We start from the raw sequence: 25,209 nt of genomic DNA on the forward strand, positions 1-25,209 counted from the left end.
GCACCGCGCAGCGCCATGCATTTTAGAATTCTAAACATAGGTTTCTATCAGGATACACACACCGGCGCCGCAAGTTGGCGGCTGTCGTCGGCGCCCGGCGACGGCTCAGGACGCAGTTCATTTTTCAGCCGCGCCACAGAGCGCCATTTGATTAGTTTCATGTTAAATATCATTCGAATGTGCTCTTATGGTGTGTGATACTTTAAACTGTCATGTGCGCACCGTGTTGCGGCGCCGAGCGGCGCTTCTGGTGTGCGACCTGCTTTAGACCCTGTCAACATGAACACAGGTATTTTTAAAATGTCACCTTTTTTTTAACAGTTTTGCTGTTTGTCGACATGAAAAAGCTGATGATTGTTAAGTAAAAAGCGTGTTTGACATGGTGTCCCAGGATAGAGCCCTGAGTTTGGAATAACCATGAGCCAAGGGCTCCCTACCGTTAGGCCATGCGAGAGGGAAGTCTGAGCAAAAATTTATTTATTTTTTTTTCTTTTTCAAACTACTTAATTAAAATCAGCTAAAGCAACACAATTCATGAGATTTCATTGGGACAGCTTAATTTGTTTATGTTCAAGCCACATAAATTTGTTAAAAGTGTTAACAATCAATTTGTGTTGGGACAACATGAATGAATTGTGTGAAACCCTACATTTATTACAAGTGTAGATCTTGAGATTCTATTTAAGCTAGGAAAAAGGGAAAGGAGACAGGGAGGATGAGGGGATTATTTGAGACAAAGATGGTTAAGGTAAGGAGATCTGTCTATTTTTGCATGTTTGAATTTGTTTAATTGGTATATCATGTGATTGCTAATGCTGCAGCCATGGTCAATCATAAACATGCAATCCTCTAAATATAAGTGTATAAATAAACTTTACGTATTGGGAGCCTGAAACCAACGCTTTCTGAAAACTAATACTCTGGGTATGGTGTGGTTATGTGGACGCTAAATGTAGCAGGTAGTTTTCTCCTTTCTGATTGGCCAACATGACTGGGTTCACATCAAACATGGAGGACACGAATGAGGCTAATACTGCATGTTTGCAACAAAGACTTTGCATATTCCGTGTTGTTTACAATGCAGGATGGTAATCTGCCTCTGTTCCCATTTGCATTGACTTGTATGCAATTTACTTACAATAATGCTTATTTCTCCATTTGGTGTGAACCCAGCATGTGTCATTATCTACAAAAAAAAAAAGGCTTGGAAAACTTAGCTTATAAAAATACCCCTGTAAGTGTGGACATGACCTAAGTCACATGAAATGTTTTGACATTTTTTGGCTCCGTTTCTAACCTTTGTATGTCTTGTGACCATTGCTGAAAATGGAGGATGAGGGAGCTCTCTGATTTCATCTAAAATACTGTAACTTATTTTCTGAAATAAATAGAATAAACTTTCCACTTTTGGATCAACGGTATCAAAACGGTTTAATCTGAATATTCCATAACGTCATTTTTATTCTACCTCTATCCCAAATTTCCTTGAAGTGTGTTCTAGCCATCAAAATTTGTGCATATTCATAAATGATAACTTATGTGGGTGTTTGATCAAACTAAAAAAATAAATAATATGGGTGGGGAGCAGTAGTGGTCAAACTGAAACGCAACTTGAAGAACTCATAAATTAATATATCACAATTTTATTGCATTTTTACAAAATGTCCCAATTTTGCAGTGTATCTCAACAATGTTCCTGGAGGACCACCAACACTGCATGTTTTGGATGTCTCTTTTGTCTGTCACACCCGTTATAGGCAGGGGCGGACTGGGACTAAAAATCAGCCCTGGCACTGTAGCCATACCAGCCAACATTCCGCACCGACACAGCCCAATCCTTGGACACGCACATTCACTACTTATATTGGTATACAAATGGTAAAATAATATAACCAGTTCCTTATGCAATAAATATTTAAACATTTAATGTGTGTGACTGGAACAAAACCCGTCTATAACAAATTTATACATGCAATCATTTTATTCATTCATTTTCTTTTAGGCTTAGACCCTTTATTAATCTGGGATCACCACAGCGGAATGAACCGCCAATTTATCCAGCACATGTTTTATGCAGCGGATACCCAATTCACCTATAGTACATGTGTTTGTGTGGGACTTACGGTTTGTTTGACATTCTTTTAGATTTTGATTATGTCTGTGTAACCTCTGATTTGGTCGGCCCATCTCGAAACCAGCCGGTTATTGCTGATTGGGCCAATGCTTAACATTTATTATTATTATTACTATCATCATCATAATATTCACATCTTGCAAGAGATAAAAGCTGCCTGGATGTAAAAACAATACATTAAAAAATAATAATATAAAAATAGCATAACGGCCCACATTTAAAAAATGGTCCAGCCCTTCTGGCATTTGCCAGAATTGCCCGATGGCCAGTCCGTCCCTGGTTATAGGTCTTTCAGTCTCTGCTGATGATCTGAATAAGGTGTGTTTGTTTAAGGAGACATGAAAATTGTGCAGAGCTGGTGGTTCTCCAGGAACGTGGTTGTGAAACACTGTACTAAAGCTGTGCATTCTCATTACATTAAATGGTCTACTCTAGATGATGTTTCCCCAGTAATACTGTTGTATTAAAAAATCCTGCTTATTATGATAAAAAAATTAAATACATTTATTTTACTCCAGCAAGTAGAAATAAAATATGCACCATATTCATAGAAAATGCCTGAAAGACAAAATAACCACAAACAATTAGTTCTAAGTGGAAATTAATTTCATCTCTTTATGCAGTTTTTAAACATTACAGTTAAATACATTTCAATGACAAGGAATTGAGTTTATCACAGAACTGACAATTTCTTTTCAGTTTCTGTCTAGACGTCCTACACAATGCATCTAAACACTACAATCATCTGCTTCCTTTGAAAATGGCAAATAGGCACAGAAAATATAATAATGAGGAACTGATCATAAAACCATAAATCAATTTTTTAGACCTGGAATCCTTTATGGATCTGAGCCTCAAAACATATTGCACAATTTGAATAAAAAAAAATATTCCAGAGCCTGGCTTTAAAGGAACACTCCACTTAAAATATTAATAATAATAATAATAATAATAATAATAATGATAATAATAATGATAATTATAATATTAAAAGGGCTCACTTGAGTTAAGTTGAGTTTAAAGATTTTTTAAATCCATTCAGCTATTCTCCGGTTTTGGCAGGAGCACTTTTAATTTAGCTTAGCAAAGATCGTTAAATCAGATTAGACCATTAGCATCTCATTTAAAAATGACCGAAGAGATTCAATATTCTTTCTTGTGTTAAAACTGGACTCCTTTGTGGTTACATCATCATCATCATGTAAGACTGATATAAAATGAAAAGTTGCTATTTTCTAGGCCAATCAGTACTACTTTCATTAATAATCAAGCAACTTTGCTGCCATACCTTGGCTACAGAAGGCATAATATAACACGGCACCTGACAATAGTCCCCAGCATCAAGCTCTACACCAGCATCACCATAATCTGTTTAATATAATTGCGCAACTACAGATAAACAGTAAATTTATGTAATCTCTTTGGTCATTTTTAAGTGAGATGCTAATGGTCTAATCAGATTCAATTATATATGCTAAGCTAAAAGTGGTCAACCCAGACCCAGAGGTCATCTAAATGGATTAAAAAATGGTAAAACTCAACTGTTTAACACTGGGGGAGTCGTAAATTATAGCTATTTAAAAAAAAAAAAAAAGTGGAGCGTTCCCTCAACTTGCCATATTGTTGCATAGCCTAAGCGACCCTCACCCATCCACAGTCATGTGTCACAACAGATTCCTTTATTTGTTCTCAGTTTGCAGTGTGTTTAGGTAAGTTTGTACACACATTCATTAAGATCGATAGATCAGTCCACTCTTTGGACAGCCACAAATCAAAATTAAAAGCAGAAAACGAAAAGAAAACAGACATCTGGATTGACGACTTCAGCTGAAGTAGTGTTAAACAGTCTGACCTTCACCACTTATGTCTGGTTCTAAATGATATCTGTTGAAGTAACAACACGTTTACCCTTTCATCAGTTTCTTTAATGTCTATTTTTTCCACTGGCTTTGAAGCCTCTGATAAGGCTATCAACCTCAACGCACTTTCCAAAGATGGAAATACAAGGTTAAATGTTCGGTTTTAGAAGCATAAGGCAATAATCTACACACCCACTCTTTCTTGAAGCCAGACCTGAAGTAAAATCAAAGATCAGTTCGTGCAAAAGACAAAAGAGATCTGTCTAAACTAACCACAAGGACAAATGAGGATCTCTTGATGAGGATTAGAGCATTAGTGACCCCGAGACTTCACTGAGGATCATGTTAAAGAAGGACTTATATCATCATCACTCGTCCATGTATTTTTATTTTAGAATCAGAGCACTCTGACCACCAATAACACCTGTCAGGGGTCAAGCTGCTCCATACATATGACAATTACCGAGCCAATGGAAGGTTGGTATCTGAATTTTAATTCAAGTAAGGAAAATATGGTGCCTTGCTGTATTGAACGAAGTTAGTCAGAAACAAAACCTCATTTTGATAATCATTTAATAATTATTTATGCTGTAAGTAGGCAGCATTAATGTTACCTTTAGAGGAATGAAAAGAAAGTCAAAACAAATCTCACACAACAATGTGTGAATCTGCAACATGGATTTGGATTTGAAGTAAGATTGCCACCCGTGCGGCCTGCTGATACCTGCAGCTCCGTTATCAGGAGCCACCAAAAGTACCATAACTGAACAAATACATCACATTTCAAGCTGAATACTACCTGTATTAAAACTTTCAATGATTTAAAAAAAAAAGGAAAAATCACATCCAAAGACTTCACACCCTCAAACATGGCATCATTTTTGACAATTCATTACGAATTTACTCATTAGAACATGACAAGATGGCAGAAATCTACTTCGGCCCTCTTCATGTTCACATTGGAGGTCTCGCAGATGTAATTACATAAAGCTCCATCGTGGCTTCTCCACTTGATGCCTTCTGGATTAATTTACAGAGAGGGGGTGGCGACTGCAGAGCGTCGATTCCAAATAGGAGCATCGCATGACTCAAGCTGGGGTGGAGTGTGAGTCCGAATTTTCACTTTTATTCTCCACCTTGTCGTCCCAGTCTGTTGCGCCTCGGCGTGACTCTACTACTCTGCAGTCTGTGTGTGAGGTCACTGAGGAGGAACTGGAGTTAGTTTCAGATTCTTTCTGTCCTCCTCCACCACCAGGAGGACCCAGACCCTGAGCGCAACTCCTCCCTTTTGCGTTGACCGTAGGAACGCTGGCTGTGCTTATGTTCCCATTTTGGTTCTCTCCTGCAGTGTTGGGACCACAAAGCTCTGTTACAACTGCGCTGGATGACGTTGCTTCCTGGATCCCACCTGGTTCTAAAAGCGGGTCACCTAGGTTTGGAACTGACAGAACGTCTGGGCCAATGGCAATCTCAGCCATCCAGTCGAGATCAGAGCCAGATGGATTGATAGATAGACTGGGATTCACCACCAAGCCGCTGTGGGTTTCAAGCAGAGGTTGGTCCTGAGCGGCTTGCTGGTCCTGGCCATTAGCGTTCACGTTGGCAGCTGCGTTAGCTTGGCCAGCTGGTGCAGCGGTGCTAGTGTTGTTGTTGAGATTGTCCTGCAATGCAGTCTGGTTTCCTTGACCAACCTGCTGGTTCTGAAGCAGCATCTCCTGGATCCGGATTTGCTGCAAGATAGCCGGCAGCTCGTAGTGATGGAAAAAATAGATCATTGAGTGCTGTAGAAGACAAAAAAACGTAAATTAGCGAGTGATAAATAATTCCAAAAACTCAACAGATTAGATTTAAAAAAAGGTTACATAAAATACCTGAATGAAGAGCCAAGATGTGACAAGAGCCAAACTGCTGTACTGGCCGTTAAAGCGGTAATGATATGCATAGAAGGCAAAGTGATACAGATAAAAGAATCTGAAAAACAATACAAAAGATCTATTAGATGCAATATCCTTAAAGTTTGGCCATGGCTCTTGTGGCACCAATCACCTAACCAATCAACAAACAAATGAGTAAACTTCGATTTTAGAATGAACATAGAACCTCATAAGTAGGGCCAGACACAACCTGCAGACATTTTTTGATATTTCTGCACAGAATTTTGTAAAACAAACTGCGGATTTATACGGAACAATTTTGGGATTAGCGTAACTAAAATCTTAATATATGAAATAATGTTTTTAACTTTCATCTAATGTTTACAATGCAAATCCAATTAGATCCACTTATTTGATAAAGCAAGACTCTTATACAATATAGAAACATTACTTTACAAACAGTATCTAATCATACAATTATTTTTATATTAGTCAATAATATTACTGAAATAATTTCAAAGTGCATTTATTTTAATTCAATTCAATTCAGCTTTATTTGTATAGCGCTTTTACAATGTAGATTGTGTCAAAGCAGCTTCACATAAATGGTCATAGTAACAGGGTAGTTCAGTTTTTAGTGTTTAAGATCAGTTCAGTTCAGTTTAGCTCAGTTCAGTGTGATTTAAAATCATTTCTGAGAGTTCAAACACTGAAGAGTAAATTCATCGATGTGTAGCTCTACCAATCCTGAACCATGCAAGCCAGGTTCAGGATTGGTAGACCCTGATTGATTTTAGGATTGATTTTACCTCTTTTACAAGACGTAAGATAAGCCTTTGGTGTCTCCAGAAAGTTTCAGCTCAATATACCCATCACATTATTTATTATATAATGTAAAATCTGCCCATTTTGGTGTCTAACGACAATGTAGCTGTTTTTGTAGTCTGTGGCTTTAAAGTCAAATGAGCTGCTTCTCCCTGCACCGCCGTTATGACATGCATGTCTGCTTCTCATGCGTTAGGTCAAATAAACAGCAGTCAGTAATAGAGACAGGCATGGATGAAGATGAGATAAGGTCATTAGTCAAAAATACCAAGTTTATTTCATGTATTTGTGAAGTATTTTCAAGTCTTTCTGAAACTGTGAGTCACAAACAAATGCCGTTTGCAGTACACGCACACTTATATGCGCGTTTACTGACACCATGTGGTGATTATATCAATTAAGAATTACATAGCAATTTTACTGTCTTTATTACAAGTATCCACTGTTTTAAAACATTTTAAACTTATCAAATTATTTATTGAGGTACAGCTGATCACAGAAACTTGTGACATGCTTAATCCCAGTTTATTTGCAAAAGATGTTCTGTGGACATGTGTATACATGTTGTTATTGAGACATGGCGCCTGTCAATCAATTCAGTGGGCAGGGACAACTGCACTCTAACATCACGTTCCGGTGGGCCTCAAAATAACTGGGATTTGGATCCTATTTTAAATGTCAGTAAATTTAAAAGAAGATACTTGCTATGGTTCTATCACTCCAATATGACAGTGGACACACAATACCTACATACAGTTCCGTCCAAACAGCTTACAAAAGATGATTTTCATCATCCCATCAAAAACTAAATAAATATAAATTTACACACATGAACACAAGTAAATAATTCGAGTCAAAGATAGGCTAAAAATGGAAAGAAATCTGATTTTTAGATGCACAGGCCTTCTCATAAGTAATGGATTCAACAGAAAGTATTACCAGAATACAAAACCTTTAAGAACATAACTAATATGCAGTAGTCAATAATTGAATTGGATCAGAACTGGGTTTTTTTCGACAAGACTTTTTAAAAAGTCTTTAATTTCCCATGGATAATTTAAAATGAGCAGTGTGGAGTTTAAATTAAACGAGTTTGCAGTTTTCAGATTTACCTTGAGCTTTGAATATGTTTAACTTTTTCAATGGCTAAATAACAACATTGACTTGATATAAATATGTCAAAATTATGAGAACAAGAAAAGAAGATGCACTTATCTTAATGTGTTATTTTAATAAAATAATGAAATTCCATTTTATGAACGATTATATCAGTAATTATTAAATTATACCTATTAAATAATTACTTGACAATTATAACTATTATTTTGTTTCACCCATACTACCAACCATACATATTTTTAATGTTTATATATAATGTAATTTACCACAGTAAAACTAAGCTAATGGCTGCTTTACCGAATGATCAAAAGACCACTTTTGACATCCAGCAAATTTTTGCAAATTTTGGAGATTGAAAAGCCAGCTTAATTTCAAGATGTCAATTTCCAAGAATTTGAAAGAAATTAGTTGATATGAAATACAATTCAAACCGTTTAGAACAAACTTGGTTCTGTAGCTTTCCTGTGGCTCAAACAGCAAATAAGGTCACTAGAATTGTATTTGTATTGTTCATGCAATGTAAGTTACTTTGCATAAAATCCATCTGCCAAATGTATTAATGCAAATGAAAAACAAATGTAAAATGAGTCTAAGCCATTGCAATTTACTTGTGCTGATGAGTTCACATACCTGAGCCAGTGGCGTTTGCTTGTATTGGTGTGGCAACAGATGGCATCATATTGGTCTGCCAACCAAACAATGAGGATGATGTAGAAGGCAGTGGTTGTGTCATTGAAAAATTCAGACATGATGGCCTCCATCCCTACAGGCAGGATTAAATAAATCTCACATCTTTCTTTCAACATTTTAATAAGAAATGTGCTATATGAAGTCAACCAAGTAACAGATAAAACAACAAGTTGATAGAAACATCTGTTCTAAACCTCAAACTTACCCACAAGTGCCAGGATGACAGTGAGCAGTGGGGCAGCAGGGAAGGCAATGGTCATATTCATCTCTAACATCTGAAGAAGATCCACTGAGGAAAAAAAAAAAAAAGCATGCATTTTTTATTACATAACTCAATCATAGAAGCTGATGCAATGGTAATGACTTGCTAGGCTGATGGGAACTCACCTATAAAAACAAAAATTTGGTGGTGCGAGTATCGCAGCAGCATAGACACTGACAGAGTCTGGGAAAAAAAAAACAAGAAAACTTTTTGGATGATGGAAGTTTCATGTATAATGTATTAACATCTCCATGGTCCAAGTGAATCAAAGGAATAGTTCATCTAAATATTTTACTCACGTACATAGTTTTTTATATTTTTTACTGAAAATGGAAAAGTAAAATGACTTTCGAATTTATATATATATATATATATATATATATATATATATATATATATATATATATATATATATATATATATATGTTTTTTTTTTATATTAGGTGCACCGATCATTGGCCAGAAATCAGAAATTCAGCCAATCTCATACTTGTCTTGTAATGATTTTTAGTCTTACAATGATTATAAAGTATAAATTGTGCAAACCAAGTGTAAACAGAGGCCCGCCATAAAGAAAAGATGGGTAACACTTTATTTTGATGGTCCATTTGAGTATTAGTAGACTGTCTGCTTAGTATCTGCTGATACTGATCCTTTAACAGACATTTAACTGACAATAAGAAGCTTCGCAAGTACATGTTAACTTACACTAACCCTAACCCCAACCTAAAAGTCTACTTATAATTTAATGAGAATTGGTTGGCATGTAGGTGCAATGTAACTTAAATTCAACAGATCTTTTTTAGATTATCTGATAACATTTAACTATGAGGTGCCAATAATTCCATATGTTGGTTAATGTATTTACTAACCCGAACTAACAATAAACAATGTATAATTGCAGAATTCATTCATCATTGCTAGCATTCTTCAATGTTAGTTCATGTTAACAATAACAACAACTTTGGATTTTAATAACACATTTGTAAATGTTTAACTACGATTAATAAATGCTGTACTGTGTTGTTCCTCCTAAGTTAACGTTAGTTAGTCTTAATTTATATTACATTTAATAATCTTAATCTAGTTAACCTTATTGTAAAGTGTGACCAATAATCTACAGATAATGTATATGAAATACCAGCACAGCTGCATCATGACCAGCATCGAGTAATAGAAAAGCAGTGATTACTGCTGTTCTATAAGCGCCACCTGCTGGAAAATTAGAGAGGCTAAATAGAAATGCAAAGTCACTCTGCTTTGTTTAGGACATCATTTTTTTTTTTTTTCAAAGCTGTCAAATCACAGCGTGATTTGTATTTTAAAAGTAAACAGTCTAATATTAATTTTTATTTCATACACATTACTCAGCGTATACAAGTACACCCCTCACAAATCTATCCTTTAAATTCATATTTTTTTATTAGAAGCTATACAATATTATATTTGTGCATATACTTCAGTACTAAAGCCAAATCTGGAGCTTATCTAACAAAATAACATGGTATTGGTCCAAAAACTAGCACACCCAAATCTATATCTTATAGAAAAATATTAAATACACATTTTTTTTTTAAAAAGAGGAAAAATCGTTTTGGAATATTTAGCTTGAATTTAATTGTATTTTTATTTCAATTTCTAAATATGTTTGTTGACTAAAATATTATTTTTAAAAAAATTATTTATATATATATATATATATATATATATATATATATATATATATATATATATATATATATGTTTAATAAATCTGTGTTTATATGCACCTAAATACATTGCTTATATTCACTGAGAAATGGATAAAAATATTCATTTTTGAATTGGCCTGTACTCAATTAGGCTATGCACTGTATATATGGTTACATTTCAAGAAGGTTTTTAAAGAAATAAAAAACTGGTATCAAAACAAGATGGTTAGCTTGTTTAAAATACATAAAAGCTGACTGGAATCAGCCATGAAAAATCAACACTGGCGAGAAATCACTAAATATAGCCCCATGTAAAAATAAACAGCAAAAACATTTTATAAATAGTGTCTCCTGTACCACTCAGCCTTTTGAAGTCATATGACCAAGCAAATTCAATGAGTAAAAGTCATTATTCTTTTCAACAGATCACAAATATATAATATGGAGCTAGTTTTCCCATCCAGCTCCTTTCCTTAATGATTTACTCACTGTTAATTAACCACTAAAGCTACCCAACACTTTAAAAAAAATATGGGCCATTTTAGCACATTTTTACAATGTGTTTGCACCCCGTTTTAAGCTTAAAAGCCTTATTAAATCTTTGAAATTAGATGGAAAATAGCATTCAGCATTTTATTTTTATAAAAAAAGTACCCGTGTGTTCCACATATTAAAGTCAAACAATAGCGATGGTTAAATGGTGATATGATAAGGTAACTCACAGGTGTCAAACTCAGTCTCTTGAGAGCAGCAGCTCTGCACGCTTTTATTCCAACTCTAATTAAACACACCTGATCAAACTACTAGAGTTTTTCAGGCTTATTTGAAACTTACTAGTAATACCACGGTTACACTAGAGTTTGTGCATGCAAAATTCTGTTGTATGGCACTGCGAAAAGGGGCAGGATTAATGAAGATGATAAGCCATTAAAAAAGTAAAGGATTGGTCCTTGTTTTAAATTTCTGTCCAAAGAGTTCATGTTTTGATCTTCGATTGGTCTCACACAGTCACATTTTCTTATTTCGCAGGCCAGAGGTCACCAAGCTTGAACTTTGCAACACAGCAAACTGCGAAACTTAGCAGGAATATGACTGGAAGTCTAAGGGGAGAAAAGTACAGTGTGAACGCAGCTTGAGTGTGTTAAAGCAGTGTTCAAACTAAACTGAGCAGGGCTGCAGCCCTCCAGGAAGAGTTTGACACCCCTAAGGTAACTAAACGCTTTATTATACTAAATGCCTTATTCTAACTGATGTGATGACATCACACGCATAATCTTAACATCAATAATAACTACATTGTAGTAAAAGTACTCACAAAGATAACCATTATTACAAAAGCTGCCAGGTAGGAGGTACGAGCCATCCACATGCTGACAAAACGATAGTGTTCTCCAGACACCACGTTCCTGAGGAAGCCTAAAAGCACACAATCAATCTCTGACATTGTAATTATGCACTCAAGAAGGAAGCACTGATCTTTTGGGAGAACACGTAATTGTTTACCTTTGTTTTCCTCATTCTCTGCTAATGCCTTCACACTGGACATTAGAATATCATCATAACCCAGGCACTCGTCCAGGAGGAAGCGACTGAAACCATCTCCAAAGCACTGATCTTTCATTGGATCTACAGACAAGCAGAGAGAGATTGACAGAGATTCACAATGAAAGCCTTACATGTTTGGATCAATACAATGGGCTGATAAATTACATAAAAAAAGCTTATATAGTGCCACATCTGGTCTGAATTTGTGCACCATGTACACCTGCATACAACTGAAGTTATGTCCACCACTGTGTATAGGCTCCATCTGAACAATTGATCTAATCTTGCAAAATAAACATGAGTGATTTAACATAGCCAACTGGAATATAAACAATGATACTCTCTATTTAAAGGTTCAAGAAACACTGGAGTACCTTTTTTGAAATTTTAACAGATTTGTTTGTGTTGAGCATTAGTTAAGACAACGTTAGAACCTGTCAGCTTCAATTGTAAGGAACACTGGATAAATTTGAGCTTTTGTCAGCTAATTTCATCCTCCGGGCTTAAAATAATTTTTGCAATGGGATCAAAATTGGGGACGTAGTGCAAATCTGCTATAGTGGAGTCATGACACGTCGGATTCTCATAATTATTTATAGCGGAGGTTGCTTATCCTATGAAAAGACCCTGCTTCTAATTTATTTAGCTGTGAGACCAAAGACTGGGTCTTGTATGTGTTTGTTTCCATGATCTTGGGGTTTGTTGCATGTTTTTCCTCGTGATGCTGTCAAGAATGATACTGCAAAGTTGTTGGTTTTCAGCTTTACGAGAATTGGAGAATGGCAGAATTTGTCTTTTATCAGCTGAATTCTTTACCATTCAGACACATCGTCTATATCTGTGCTGCTGTAATTCGCCTATGTTTACTCCAGATTAAGAATAAACCCTTTTCAAAATCTGATCATTTTACACAAATTTTGATGACTGAAATGATGTGCTCTGAAAATCAGAGCACATCACACCTGTCCTCAGGTCTTTACACTGGCTCCCAGTTACATTCCGAATAGATTTTAAAGTATTATTACTGGTCTATAAATCACTAAATGGCCTAGGACCTAAATACATCACAGATATGCTCACTGAATACAAACCTAACAGATCACTCAGATCATTAGGATCATTTAAACTAGAAGTTCCAAGAGTTCAGTCAAAGCAGGGTGAATCGGCTTTTAGCCACTATGCCCCTCGCTGCTGGAATCAGCTTCCAGAAATGATCAGATGTGCTCCAACATTAGGCACATTCAAATCAAGACTGAAAACACATCTGTTTAGCTGTGCCTTTACTGAATGAGCACTGTGCTGCGTCCAAAAGATTGCACTATCATGTTTTTCTCTTCTTCTTCATTCTTCTATATCACATTTTACCTGTTTTTATGTTTTGATTTGTTTTTACGCATTTTTATTATTTGTTTTTATTTTTATTTTACTTGTTTCTTTTATTCTTGTTTATGTAAAGCACTTTGAATTGCCATTGTGTATGAAATGTGCTATATAAATAAACTTGCCTTGCCTTGCCTTGAAATCACACCTCTGTACAGCATGTCGATTTGGATTAAATACATTTATTAACAATAGATGAATGACTATTCTACATAAAATTAGATAATCCTAAACTTTTATTCAACAAAGCAATGTATAAATTTATGGGTGCTGCATGAGAGCCGATGTTTGAACAGAATGTGCACGATGATTATAATTTACAAATTCTTTAGTCTCATAGATGTTTTACTGTTAGCTTGCTTTCAAAAAATAAATGCTGTACATAGTAGGCAAAATTAACTACTGGATATTGTGAATTTATTTTGTTTTACTTTTTTTCTCTACAACTTGTGAAATTCAGAGATCTTGTTTAAATGGCTTGTGTTTACGCTTGTATTTATAAAACCACTGGATTATTTTGTTAGAGCATATAAAGATGAAATCAAATTAAATGTTTTCTTATATAGCCACAACTGACTGGTAAATTTCAAATCGATCTGGCAAGCACACTTTATCAACATGTAAAATAATAATTAAGAATCAAGTCAAAAATTGCACAGCAGGTAGTCTTTCTTTTAATCTATTTGACCAGTAGTCTATACCTTAAAATCATTTTCGACCACCTCTGAACATAGTCAAAATGTAGTGCCATGTTGACAAATAGATGCATTGAGAAATTGTTTGGTAGATTTTTGGAATCAATTCTGAGCTTAGAGTTTATTAACAGATAACTCTCTAGGCTGATTTTTAACCTTAGATAAATAAAAAGCGTGTGTGAGTCACATAAGTGGTCAAATATACTTGCACATAAGATTTTATGCCACAAGATTCATTTAAACAGAGCTTACCATGAACACTCTTCTAATTTGCTTAAACCTTTCTTACATTTATTAATGATTATTTTATGTTTAAGTGGTTCGTGTAAAGAAATGGAGGCAAGCAGACAACAGCGGTTTAAAAAAACATACTGTGCCATTTATTAGTCAAATTTAAACTCGGTATAGATTCGAAAGGATCACAATGCATTTAGAATATCTGAGAAGCTATGCTGAATTATTAACACGTTTTTTGAGTTGTCCACTTGTGATGCATTGCTAATAGTTTACTCACCTTCCAGTGATTCCAGAACTGTGTTTCCATGTTTTTTATAACTAACTATAGAATTTAAGTAATAGTAAAGTAAATAAAATGCTTTTGTGTTCACTGCATGGAATAAAGAAAACTAAACAGATATAAACAAGTGACTAAATGATAACAGCATATCCGTTTTTTGGGTGAATAACTCCCTAATATCCTAAAGGATCAATACTTACCAAGGGTCACCACCATAACAGGGATGTTGAGTCGTTGACGTGTGGCCTGGGATAGCCTTAGGAAACCATATTCCAAAGAATATTCAACAATATACTCTTCTTGCGGCCACACTACACACAAAACAAACACAAAGATTGAAAAATGCAGACAGCTTCACTGAAACTATAAAATTTGTCTAAAAGGCCATCATGTCACGTTACTACATTTCTACTTTCTTTATTAAAAGCCTAAAACATTCAATTAATTATGTGCTGCCCATCTTATACATTTTGAATCTGGAAATTATGTCAGGTTTGGAAAGTGTTATGTCAGATTTAGAAAATGTGGAATAAAGGTCCTCTGAAATAAACAATGTTTAGTTTTTGGCAGTATGCTTTAACAATATCCCCATAAATCCCAATAATCCCCAAGAAGGTTTTTTTAGGTTTTACTATAAATATACTACTATATGGGCTAATGTGCTCTAAAACATTGAGAAATTCATATCTACAAGATTTAGGTTTGTGACTTTTGACAAAATGAATCAACATTTTATTGTTGATCATACTTCAAATGTCAAATCTTCTGACCAATCTAGAATTTGATACATCCCATGCCCTTCATGGAGTTATCGGTGTCACTGAAGTTGCTCATTGCTTACAAGTCAAAGAGCATTTAAACTGAGGGTTAACCTAAATTAGGTGTGTCAATTCCTGGACAGCTGCAGATCCAGTCCTGTTTCAACATGCCTAGCTGTAGGTATCAAACAAGCCTAAAGCACTCAATTAGTTTGATTAGGAGTGTTTAATTAGGGTTGGAACTAAACTGTGCAGAGTTGTGGCCCTCCAGGACCTGACACCTGTGGCCTAAACACTCACAAATACAGTTGACATTAGTCAAACTAAGCACCTCTCTGCAACAAGCCCCAAGAAGTGAAAATATACTGCGCACACACACCCATGTCAAGTCAGCAGAGAGATGGCAACACAGAGCGGATCACATGCGCAAGTCGGCACAAACCAGAAAATGTACAAGACAAGTTAGAATTATGTAGAATGATGTTATTTAAAGTGGAGGAACTGTGAGTAATTATTAACATTACAGATTGTAGTATATGAGTCTGATGTGCTTGAGCTCAACAGCCCTTGCTGGCAGAGTTCTGATATAAACAAAAAGCTTTTGATTGTTTTTTTAAAGGGGGTGTAGCTACTCTATGTCCTGGCCTTCCTGTTAGAGTTGAGATGAGTTGAGTCAAATATCAAATAAAAACACACATTTCAAAGGATTCACAGGACCTTTAAGGTCATATACAAGCACATAATTCAGTGTGTCATCAAATTTCTTAACCTGTCAAATGTGCCCCTGAAGCCTCCAAACAAAGCGCTGTTGTTGCAGCTGAAATCAGTCATTTATTCAAATATAAAGAGTGTTTGTCTAAATCAGTGGTCACACCAGACTTGTTCCCCGAGGGCCGGCTTCCTGCAGAGTTTAGCTCCAACCATAATCAAACACACCTGAACCAGCTAATCAAGGTCTTATGCCATGGTCACACTGCACTTTTCACCCCATAGACTGCATTGGAAAGTTCAAGCTTGGTGAACTCTGACCTACGAAATCGCCATCATGCGGCTTTATGAGACCATGAGAATTGAAGTTCAAAACATGACCCCTCTGTGCAGAAATTTAAAACAGACCAATTGCTCGCTTTTTTAAATATCTAATCAACTTATTTTATCCCACCCCTTTTTGCAACGCTGTACGGCAGCGGTTAGTAGCTACGTAGCCATCCAAAAATGCAAATTTCTCGCTCATTAGAATAGTACGTTATGGCCTGTTTCACTGAGTGGTATGGTACGGTTCGGTACGCTTTTATGGCCGTTTCAACTGTCAAAAGGTACCTATATGCGAACTGTACTGTACCACTTTTTGGGTCCCTTTTGCAGAGGGTACCTAGCATGGCAAAAGGGTTCCAAAAGGTAGTGCTAGATGCACAGCTGAATGCAATTGGTATACAGAAATGCGTCACTCGCTCGTGCAACAGGCCAGAATGAAAACAAAGAAACCACCATGTTTTGAATACACAGCCGAGACCAGGCACGTTCACACATAGGGCTCAACCTGTGCCATTCAAAAATTATCTAAAGTGCATTCTCGAAGCATTTCAGGGGACCTTTAAAACCATAGCAAATATACAGGACACACATTCATTCTTCCAACCATTGTATTTTTTAAGTCATGTGACAGAACATGTGACATAGATCATGGCCTCTGAGCAGATTAAGGTCATTTTAAAACACGTGGGAACAGAGAGGAAATCTGACCAGGAAAGTAGGAAGGGCTGCACTGGATGAAGGGGCAAGAGGAAATGAGTTTACAAAGGAGAAAGGAGGAGGAGAGCACCAGATGTCTACGGTGTGGGGCGTATTTGAGATGTTTACCTGCTCGAGTTAGCATCTCAATCTCGGAGACAGTCTCCCTCAGCGGCTGCATACCTTTAGAGGCGGTCTGGCTGAAGGAAAGATCCTGGGATTCGTTCAGGCTGGAGCCAGGAACACCACCGCTCATCGATGGATTCAGACGCGGCTCGATGTCCAGCTCAAACTGCAGGTGTTAAAAAGGGAGGGCAAAGTCTTTCAGAAAGGTCTCTTTACAGAGCAAAGCCATTTTAATGGAATAATGGGGTATATGCACAGGGACTTTTAATTTTAAGTAAGTAAGTCAAGCACTTCCAGTAAACTGTCATGCCCTTACAAATATCGCTGTGTTTAAAATCTGTTTTCTTTTAAAGAAAATCTACAATCTTCACTGCCAGATTAATATTTGATATAAAGTGGGTCTCTGATCGAACAAGAAGCACTGATTTAAATCTATTGTTCTGCTCCATGTCTTTAAAATATGGAAATGTATTTTACCACAGAGCCTCTATGCTCGCCTGCTGCTCCTGATGGTTGCATTTAAACAGCATTTCATCTGGGTTTACGCTTAAACAAATAAATTATTGCTTAAATCTATTTAGCTGATTACGTTTAGGTAAATTACATTATCGATGCTGTGAAAGAAACTGTATGAAATTGATAATAGTCTCTATGGTTGCATATTGGAAAAAAAAACGTACATTGATATTTCAATTTTCTGCAAGTTATGCAGAAATGCAATTTTTCACAAGATGATTAATAATTTTAGATTGACTAGGATGATTTTATACGGGAATGGATAAAATTAAATAAATTACAAGCAGAGATAAAAAGAGCAAATATACAAATGGAGGAGCCTTAAGGTTTACAGGTGCAGAAATAAAATAATCAAATGTACAATAAAACTGTACATTCTTTGTTTAAATAGTTAAGTACAATGAATCTTTGATAAAGCTACAAACTTAATAATTCCTTGTTCTCAAATGCTTTAAATGCATTTAAAATGTTAACAAACATCTTAAAGACACAAGCAATTGATAAACTGTCACTTATGGTTGAACTGAAATGACTCCAAAATTCTTATCAGCTCTGAACTGTTGAACCTGGTCAACTACAATCCTAACTACACATTGCACATTGTGCAGCCCTACTAGTCACATTAACCCGTTGACCTGAAAGTTTATGGTTGGATGAAAAACACTTGCTGTGCATATAGCCCATTCACAAACAATAGATCTACAATGTATCCGGAAAGTTTTTAATAGCGCTTCAGTTTTTTATGTTACAGCCTTATTCCAGAATGGATTAAAATCATTTATTTCCTCAAAATTCTACACTCAATGCCCCATAATGACAATGTGAAAAAATATTTATTGAAATTGTTGCAAATTTATTATTAATTAAAAACCTGAAAAAAAAAAAATCACGTGTACATAAGTACTCACAGCTTTTGCTTAATACTTTGTTGATGCACCTTTAGCAGCAATTACAGCCTCAAGTCTTTTTGAATATGATGCCACAAGCTTGGCAGACCTGTCTTTGGGAATTTTTGCCCATTCCTCTTTGCAGTACCCGTCAAGCTCTATCAGGTTGGAGGAATAGTTCAATTTTAGTCTCATCAGACCAGAGAATTTTGTTTCTTATGGTCTGAGAGTCCTTCAGATGCCTTTAGGCATATTTTAGGCAGGGAGTGGCTTCCGTCGGGCCACTCTAACATACAGGCCTGATTGGTGGACTGCTGCACAGATGGTTGTTCTTCTGTAAGGTTCTCCTCTCTCCACAGAAGAACTCTGGAGCTCTGACAGGGTGACCATCAGGTTATTAATCACCTCCCTGACTAAGACCCTTCTCCCCTAATCACTCAGCTTAGATGGCCGGCCAGCTCTAGGAAGAGTCTTGGTTGTTCAAAACAACTTCCACTTACGGATGATGGAGGCCACTGTGCTCACTGTAACTTTCAGAGCAGCAGAATTTTTTTGTAACATTCCCCAGCTTTGTACCTCTAGACAATCCTATCTTGGAGGTCTACAGACAATTCCTTTGTCTTCATGATTGGTTTGTGCTTTGACATGCACTGTCAACCCTGGGAACTTGTATAGACAGGTGTGCGCCTTTTCAAATCATGTCCAATTAACTAAATTTTCCACAGGTGAACTCCAATTAAGCAGCTGAAACATCTCAAGGATGATCAGTGGAAACAATGTACCTGCGTTAAATTTAGAGCTTCACGGCAAAGGCCTTTCATTTTTAATAAATTTGCAACAATTTAAAACAAAAAAAATTCTTTCGAATTGTCATGATGGTGTAATGTGTGTAGAATTTTGAGGAAATAAATGAATTTAATCCACTTTGGAATAAGGCTGTAACATAAATGTGGAAAAAAAGTAAATCACTAAGAATAGTTTCCAGATGCACTGTATCACCATGTACAGAAAATGTTATTTACATAAAGTACATGTACACCACAGGTCCAAACAACTTCTGTTTGAGAGGAAACAATTAAACTAACATAAACATAGTAAGTTAACACTGATTTAGAGTTGGGCTTGAGAACACAAAATAGCAACCATTTTTGCATATGTGCACGAAATGTCATTTTCATTTGACTTTGGATAAAAGCGTCTGCTAAATGACTAAATGTAAATGTAAATGACTAAAAACGTTGACCGCTGTGTGCGGATACGTGTGCAGATCTTAGACTGGTTCATATTAGTCAATCACTCAGGGCGTACTCAAACTATGTACAGTTGCCTTGAACAGGGCCAAAACACGCATGTCCCCCCTCCCGTCTCCCCCGTCGGCCCACATACACATTACATTAAGGCCTGAGCACACTTATGTCATCGATGATGTGCTGTTTAGTAGAGAAGCGCTCCCGCTCAGCAACGTGGAGATTTTTTTAGTTATATCGGTTTAGTCGTTTGATATGCAGTGACACGCAGTCAAATATTTCGCCAAACAGGGGTCTTTAATAAACTACGACAGTTTGCGTTCATTGAACAGTAAGAATGATCAATAAATCCATATGAAACAGTCCCTTAAAAGTCACGTCTTGATTTCAGTTTCGGGCTCAGGCGCGTTTTTGTACGTTTGCATAAACGTACCACGGCAAAGCCCAAGTGAACTGCGCTCCGGCACACCTCTTCCAACCAGGCCAGGGCCCGCCAAGTGAACATTGTCTGAGCCCGATTCAGAGCATTCACACTTCTCAAACGATCCGGGAATCGGGCTTGGGCATGGTTCGGATAGCATAGTGCGAGTACGCCCTCATTTACTGCTTTCCGCTGTCAGATGACAGGGAGCTATGACAGCGATATATGCAAAAATGGCTGAAGAAAAGGTAAAGAAATGATCACGTTTGTAAACCACCAAAAGGTACAAATAATGGCACTATGACCATATTTGTAAACCATCTAAAGTTACAAATAATGACGCGGATGATAGCAATCATATGGTGAATGTTGATCTATCAGATGAAAGGGTGTACAGAGTGCTTGAGTGGATCCGTTGGAAATATCCTGATGCACTGCATTGTGCTAAAGAAGCTGGCCTTTACTAAAATTAAACATACTGCAGCACATGAAAAAGAGTGGTTTTGCTCATTGTGGTCTCTTTCTCAAATCAATAGAGCCTGTAGTATGTGCCCCGGTCATTGCCATGGACACAAACTGGAATCAAAACTTATAAAGAATTGTAGATGCATATAGATTTTCCATTTAGTTACTGGTGACTACTTTACATCTTTCAGTTTTGAATTATATTTTTTACAATCTTGAATGTTTTGAAGCAGAAAATGTTTTTGTTTATTAAATTGATATGGCTATAAAAATAAAAATGTATATTTGTTACTGCAAAGCTACATTTTGTGCTCATCATTTTATTTTTTCAGAAGATAGAGAGAAATTTAATGTATCAATATCATATACATAGATTATAATATATCATCATGATTGCTTATTGGACAATAATTCTTTTAATTATTATGCTAATAACAAAAAGTCATTGCAGCATTAGTTAATGCTAATTAGCTGATAATTGTTGCTGGTTTTTAGTCCTGAATGGTGTTGTTTTCAAATACAATAAATATATGGTTTGTAATAGTGGTGCTCATTCATTTTTAGTGGTTGCTCCTAAATTTTTACAGGTTCTATTACATTTTGAAAGTTGGGAACATTATGCTACCAAGTAAAAGTTCATTACGAGCCCTTGAGCCTCTATTACAGACCATTTAATTACATAATTATAGTTGGAATGATAGGGTAATATTCAAGTTAATTATCCATTTAATGTGCTGCTCTTAATCCATTTTTGCTGTTCCTGTGTCAAGTCCAATCTCCTTTATTTCTATAGCACTTCATACAACGCAGATTATGACAAAGTTGTTTTACAAGAACTAAACAAGTAATAAAAGTAAAAATGTTATTATTTTAGAACATATTCAATATATGAATTAGTGGCTGTCACACTGAAAGGACTTTAACGTTCGGAAAATGCAAGTCGTAGTACACTGCCTTTTTTTTAAGTGCGGTGTGCTTTTTATATTGCTAGGCAACGACTGAATCAGCTGTGTATTGTGCAAGAGTGTTGCTATTGATATTGGTATAATTTTAATATTTAATAATATAATGATATTCAAGATTTGTGAGTCATACAGCAACGGATAACTTAAAACAGCAACCACAAGACTCTCCTCCATCTTCAAAATTCTCCATAGTAATCTTGGCAACCCAAACACTGAAGGCACCTCAACGAAAACTTTCTTTCATTCGATTGGAGAATGAAAAAGACGCGACTGACGAAATATGCTTTTTCCGTGCAGAGTTTAATTTTTAGAGTTTAAAATTTTTTTTTTATTAAACTGCGAGCGCACAGTATGCAATGGCGAAAACGCGAGGCGCAGCAGGCGGTTGAACAGCAAGGCATGCAAGGTTCATAAGCAGTGCACAAAACAATTACGGCCATTGGTAAATAATTAAAAAAAGGTGCCTCTCAACACAAAAAGCACGTTGGGTGTGATTGGCCCCTTAGAGTAGCAGTATAGTAATAGAATGCAGGTTCAGTTCTAGTCAGTTCAAAAATAACCATGTAATAAACTCACTCGTACTGTGCTGTTGTCAAACATGTCCATAGTCATCTCTTCCTCCTCTTCAGCATCTGTTGGCACCACTGGCTGTCTGTTTTCATGTCCATCCTCCTCTGGTTCCTTCACGAGTCCCTGGATACCCTCAGTCTCGTAAAATTGCAGAAAGATAGGAGCACGGCTGGAGTTGCGCTGGATCTCCACACGCAGGATGCCGTCGCGGGGCCATTTCTCCCGCACATGCTCCAGGCAGTTTATTGGAGAGCGCGAGAAGGCAATGTGGATGTAGGCCAGGATGAAGAGCATAAACAGTGCCTATCAAAAGACATGAAATTAAAGTGAATGTGCATAAACCAGTTTAGGCAACAATGTGTTTAAACATTAGTATACAGCATGATATAAATATACAGTTGAAGTCAAAATTATTGGCCCTCATGTGATTTTTGTTTCTTTTTTTTATTTATTTTCTAAAGCATGTTAAACAGGGCAAGGACATTTTCATGGTATTTCCTATAATATTTTTTTTCTTATAGGGTCTTAAAAGGCACCTATTTTACCCCCTTTTTAAAGATTTAAGATGAGTCTTTTGTGTCTCCAGTATGTCTGTAAAGTTTCAGCTAAAAACACCCATCAGATTATTTTAAATATACCTTTCTGAATCTAGGAAATTTGAGCTTTTAGGAGACTGGAGTGGGGTTTCGAAGCGTTTTGAAGCTTCGACACATTTGCTTCGACTGTTTCAGTGTTTTATGAAGCCCTGCTTTGCCCACCACTACTTTTAGGTACTAATTTGTACCTTTTGAAAAGGTACCACCACAGTGACAGCTCACATAACTTCATTTCTGAGAGTGTAGTTGCCCTTTAATTCTCTTATTTTGGCTAGAAACAGTTTTTATTTTTTAAACATTTTAAGATCTATTATTGGCCCTCTTAAGCTATTTTTTTCAAATGTTAACAGAATAAAACAAACTGTTATAAAATGACCTGCCTAATTGCCCTAACTTGCCTAATTAACCTAGTTAAGCCTTAAAATTGCAGAAATTAGTTATAAGAAATAAGTAACTAAAAGTATTATGTTTCGAAAAGTATTGAAAAAAATCTTCTCTCCATTAAACAGTAATTGGGTGAAAAAATATACATGGGGCTAATAATTCAGGAGGGCTAATTCTGACTTCAACTGTATACATCTTTAAATTTTGTCCAGTTGTATTTTTTAATTTGCATAATTTAGTTAAAGTTCTGATTGGGCTAGAACTTCAGGTAAAGCAATTTTGAGATTAGGTAAATATATCACATTTCTCATGCTAATGCTATTTATGTTTATTTGGTGAAAATAAAAGAAAAATGCCCTTTGGAAATAAAGTGTGTTTTTATCCCACAATTTTTATCATGCTTTATATAAACAAAATGCTCAGTACTAGAACTGCACAATGTAGGAAATATCTAACATTGCCATATTTCTTTTTTTATTTTGCGATATATATTGCAATAAAAGTACAATTTTACCATATGACTTCATGAGAATTTAGAATGTTAATTCGATTGGGATGAATCTGGAGTGGGAGTGCATGACCAAAAAAATCTAATAAACAATCTATACAATTTTGGACCCTGACGCTTTTTCATTGTTGTCTGTGCTACTTGCAGTGCGCTTCTCTATTTGCTTATGTTGTGAGTATTTTAATGCACATATTTAGTCAGGGATTGGTGAATTAATGTTTACTATTTGCATCTCCATAAAATCTAATAAACTATATATAAACCTTTCAAGGTTCCTCAACACATTTGCATTGTGGTCTTTGCTATTTGCAGTGCATTTCCGAATTTGTTGTCAGTATTTTCATGTGTAACAATTTATAAATACAAAAAAGATACAATTGAAATAAAGTGCTTTATGGTTTCCTGATTCTAACAGTATTAAGGTACAGTAACTCAATGATAAAAATAAAATAATTCAATAAACTTAATCATAGTTAAGGACACCAGTGGTACAATTTCTTATAGCTGATACTTTTTAAAATCATTATACAAATGCATCAAAAACACATGTAAATAATCAAATAACACAAACTCGACTTGCATATCCTGCGATGAGACAATTGCGAATGACCACGATATCGATGCTGAAATTATGTATTGTGCAGCCCTATTCGGTACATTTACAAACTCAACCCTTTAGCTGGATAATGCAACACTTTCAAACTCTTCCAAAATACCCTATTCCCCAGCCCTACAAACAGACAGAACTTGTGCAATTGTTCCATGGCAAGATCATTGCTGCAACAATATTCTTGTGGTTAACCGAGAGACAATTAAAATGCTGCCTCAACCAACTTAACAGGTATTTCTTGAAGCATGTCAATTGTCAAACACATCTGTATGCATTTCTTCTTGTGCGTACACGTTACAGTAGTGTTATGACAGTTCAAGCTGATTAATTAGCTAATAACTGTTATATCTGTATATACTGTTATATATATGTATCATGGCTGATAACCATGACATTAACCTGATGTCATGTTTTCATTAACATGAAAGCTAACCTTGTCGAGGCACCTTGTGTCAGTTCCAAAGTCTGATCTCAGCCTTGTTATCGGACATTAAATATTTAAGGGAAATAAAATTGTAAATAAGTAGGGCTGTAACGATACACGATATAAAATCGAAATCGCGACACTCAGATCTACGATCCTGTGTCGCGGTGTGATAAGGGAGAATCGCGACACTCCCCGTGACTACCTTTCCAATAACGTCACGCGTACCTGCAAAAGTTGAGCTAGTTGAAGAAGAACGTGAGGAAACACTTTTTTTCTGCTCGACATTACGAGCAATGCTCCGTTTAAGCCCTCGCAATAAGGGTTTAGCCGGGAGAGCTCGCACGGAGCTCTTAAGGGACCGTCTGAATGTGTCAGGAATATCAAAAACAAAACCAACTTAACCCCGC

The 25,209-nt window shown here is 36.0% G+C and overlaps 1 protein-coding gene and 1 long non-coding RNA gene across 5 annotated transcripts in view; one reads left to right on the forward strand and one right to left on the reverse strand.

Annotated features, from left to right (window-relative positions):
* On the forward strand, positions 1 to 13,522 carry LOC141376570 (uncharacterized). Its single transcript, XR_015502481.1, has 2 exons — positions 1 to 289; positions 11,484 to 13,522. It is a non-coding gene; the product is annotated as an uncharacterized LOC141376570 (long non-coding RNA).
* tmem259 (transmembrane protein 259) overlaps positions 4,550 to 25,209 on the reverse strand; it is a 27,478-nt gene continuing 6,818 nt past the window's right edge. For 2 of the 4 annotated variants that reach the window (XM_087273494.1, XM_087273493.1), the window contains 10 exons: positions 22,284 to 22,580; positions 17,264 to 17,372; positions 14,792 to 14,902; positions 11,958 to 12,080; positions 11,770 to 11,870; positions 8,889 to 8,946; positions 8,707 to 8,790; positions 8,442 to 8,574; positions 5,865 to 5,964; positions 4,550 to 5,774 (listed from right to left, as the gene is read on the reverse strand). In XM_087273494.1, the coding sequence (XP_087129620.1) occupies positions 5,082 to 5,774; positions 5,865 to 5,964; positions 8,442 to 8,574; positions 8,707 to 8,790; positions 8,889 to 8,946; positions 11,770 to 11,870; positions 11,958 to 12,080; positions 14,792 to 14,902; positions 17,264 to 17,372; positions 22,284 to 22,580 (1,809 nt within the window). In that variant the 3' untranslated portion in view covers positions 4,550 to 5,081. Of the gene's footprint in view, positions 5,775 to 5,864; positions 5,965 to 8,441; positions 8,575 to 8,706; positions 8,791 to 8,888; positions 8,947 to 11,769; positions 11,871 to 11,957; positions 12,081 to 14,791; positions 14,903 to 17,209; positions 17,373 to 22,283; positions 22,581 to 25,209 lie in introns of all 4 variants that reach the window. The other 2 variants (XM_087273492.1, XM_087273491.1) reach the window with 1 other exon arrangement.

The sequence above is a fragment of the Danio rerio genome, chromosome 11, assembly GCF_052040795.2.
Source record: "Danio rerio strain M-AB ecotype USA chromosome 11, GRCz13ab, whole genome shotgun sequence".
Lineage (NCBI taxonomy): Eukaryota > Metazoa > Chordata > Actinopteri > Cypriniformes > Danionidae > Danio > Danio rerio.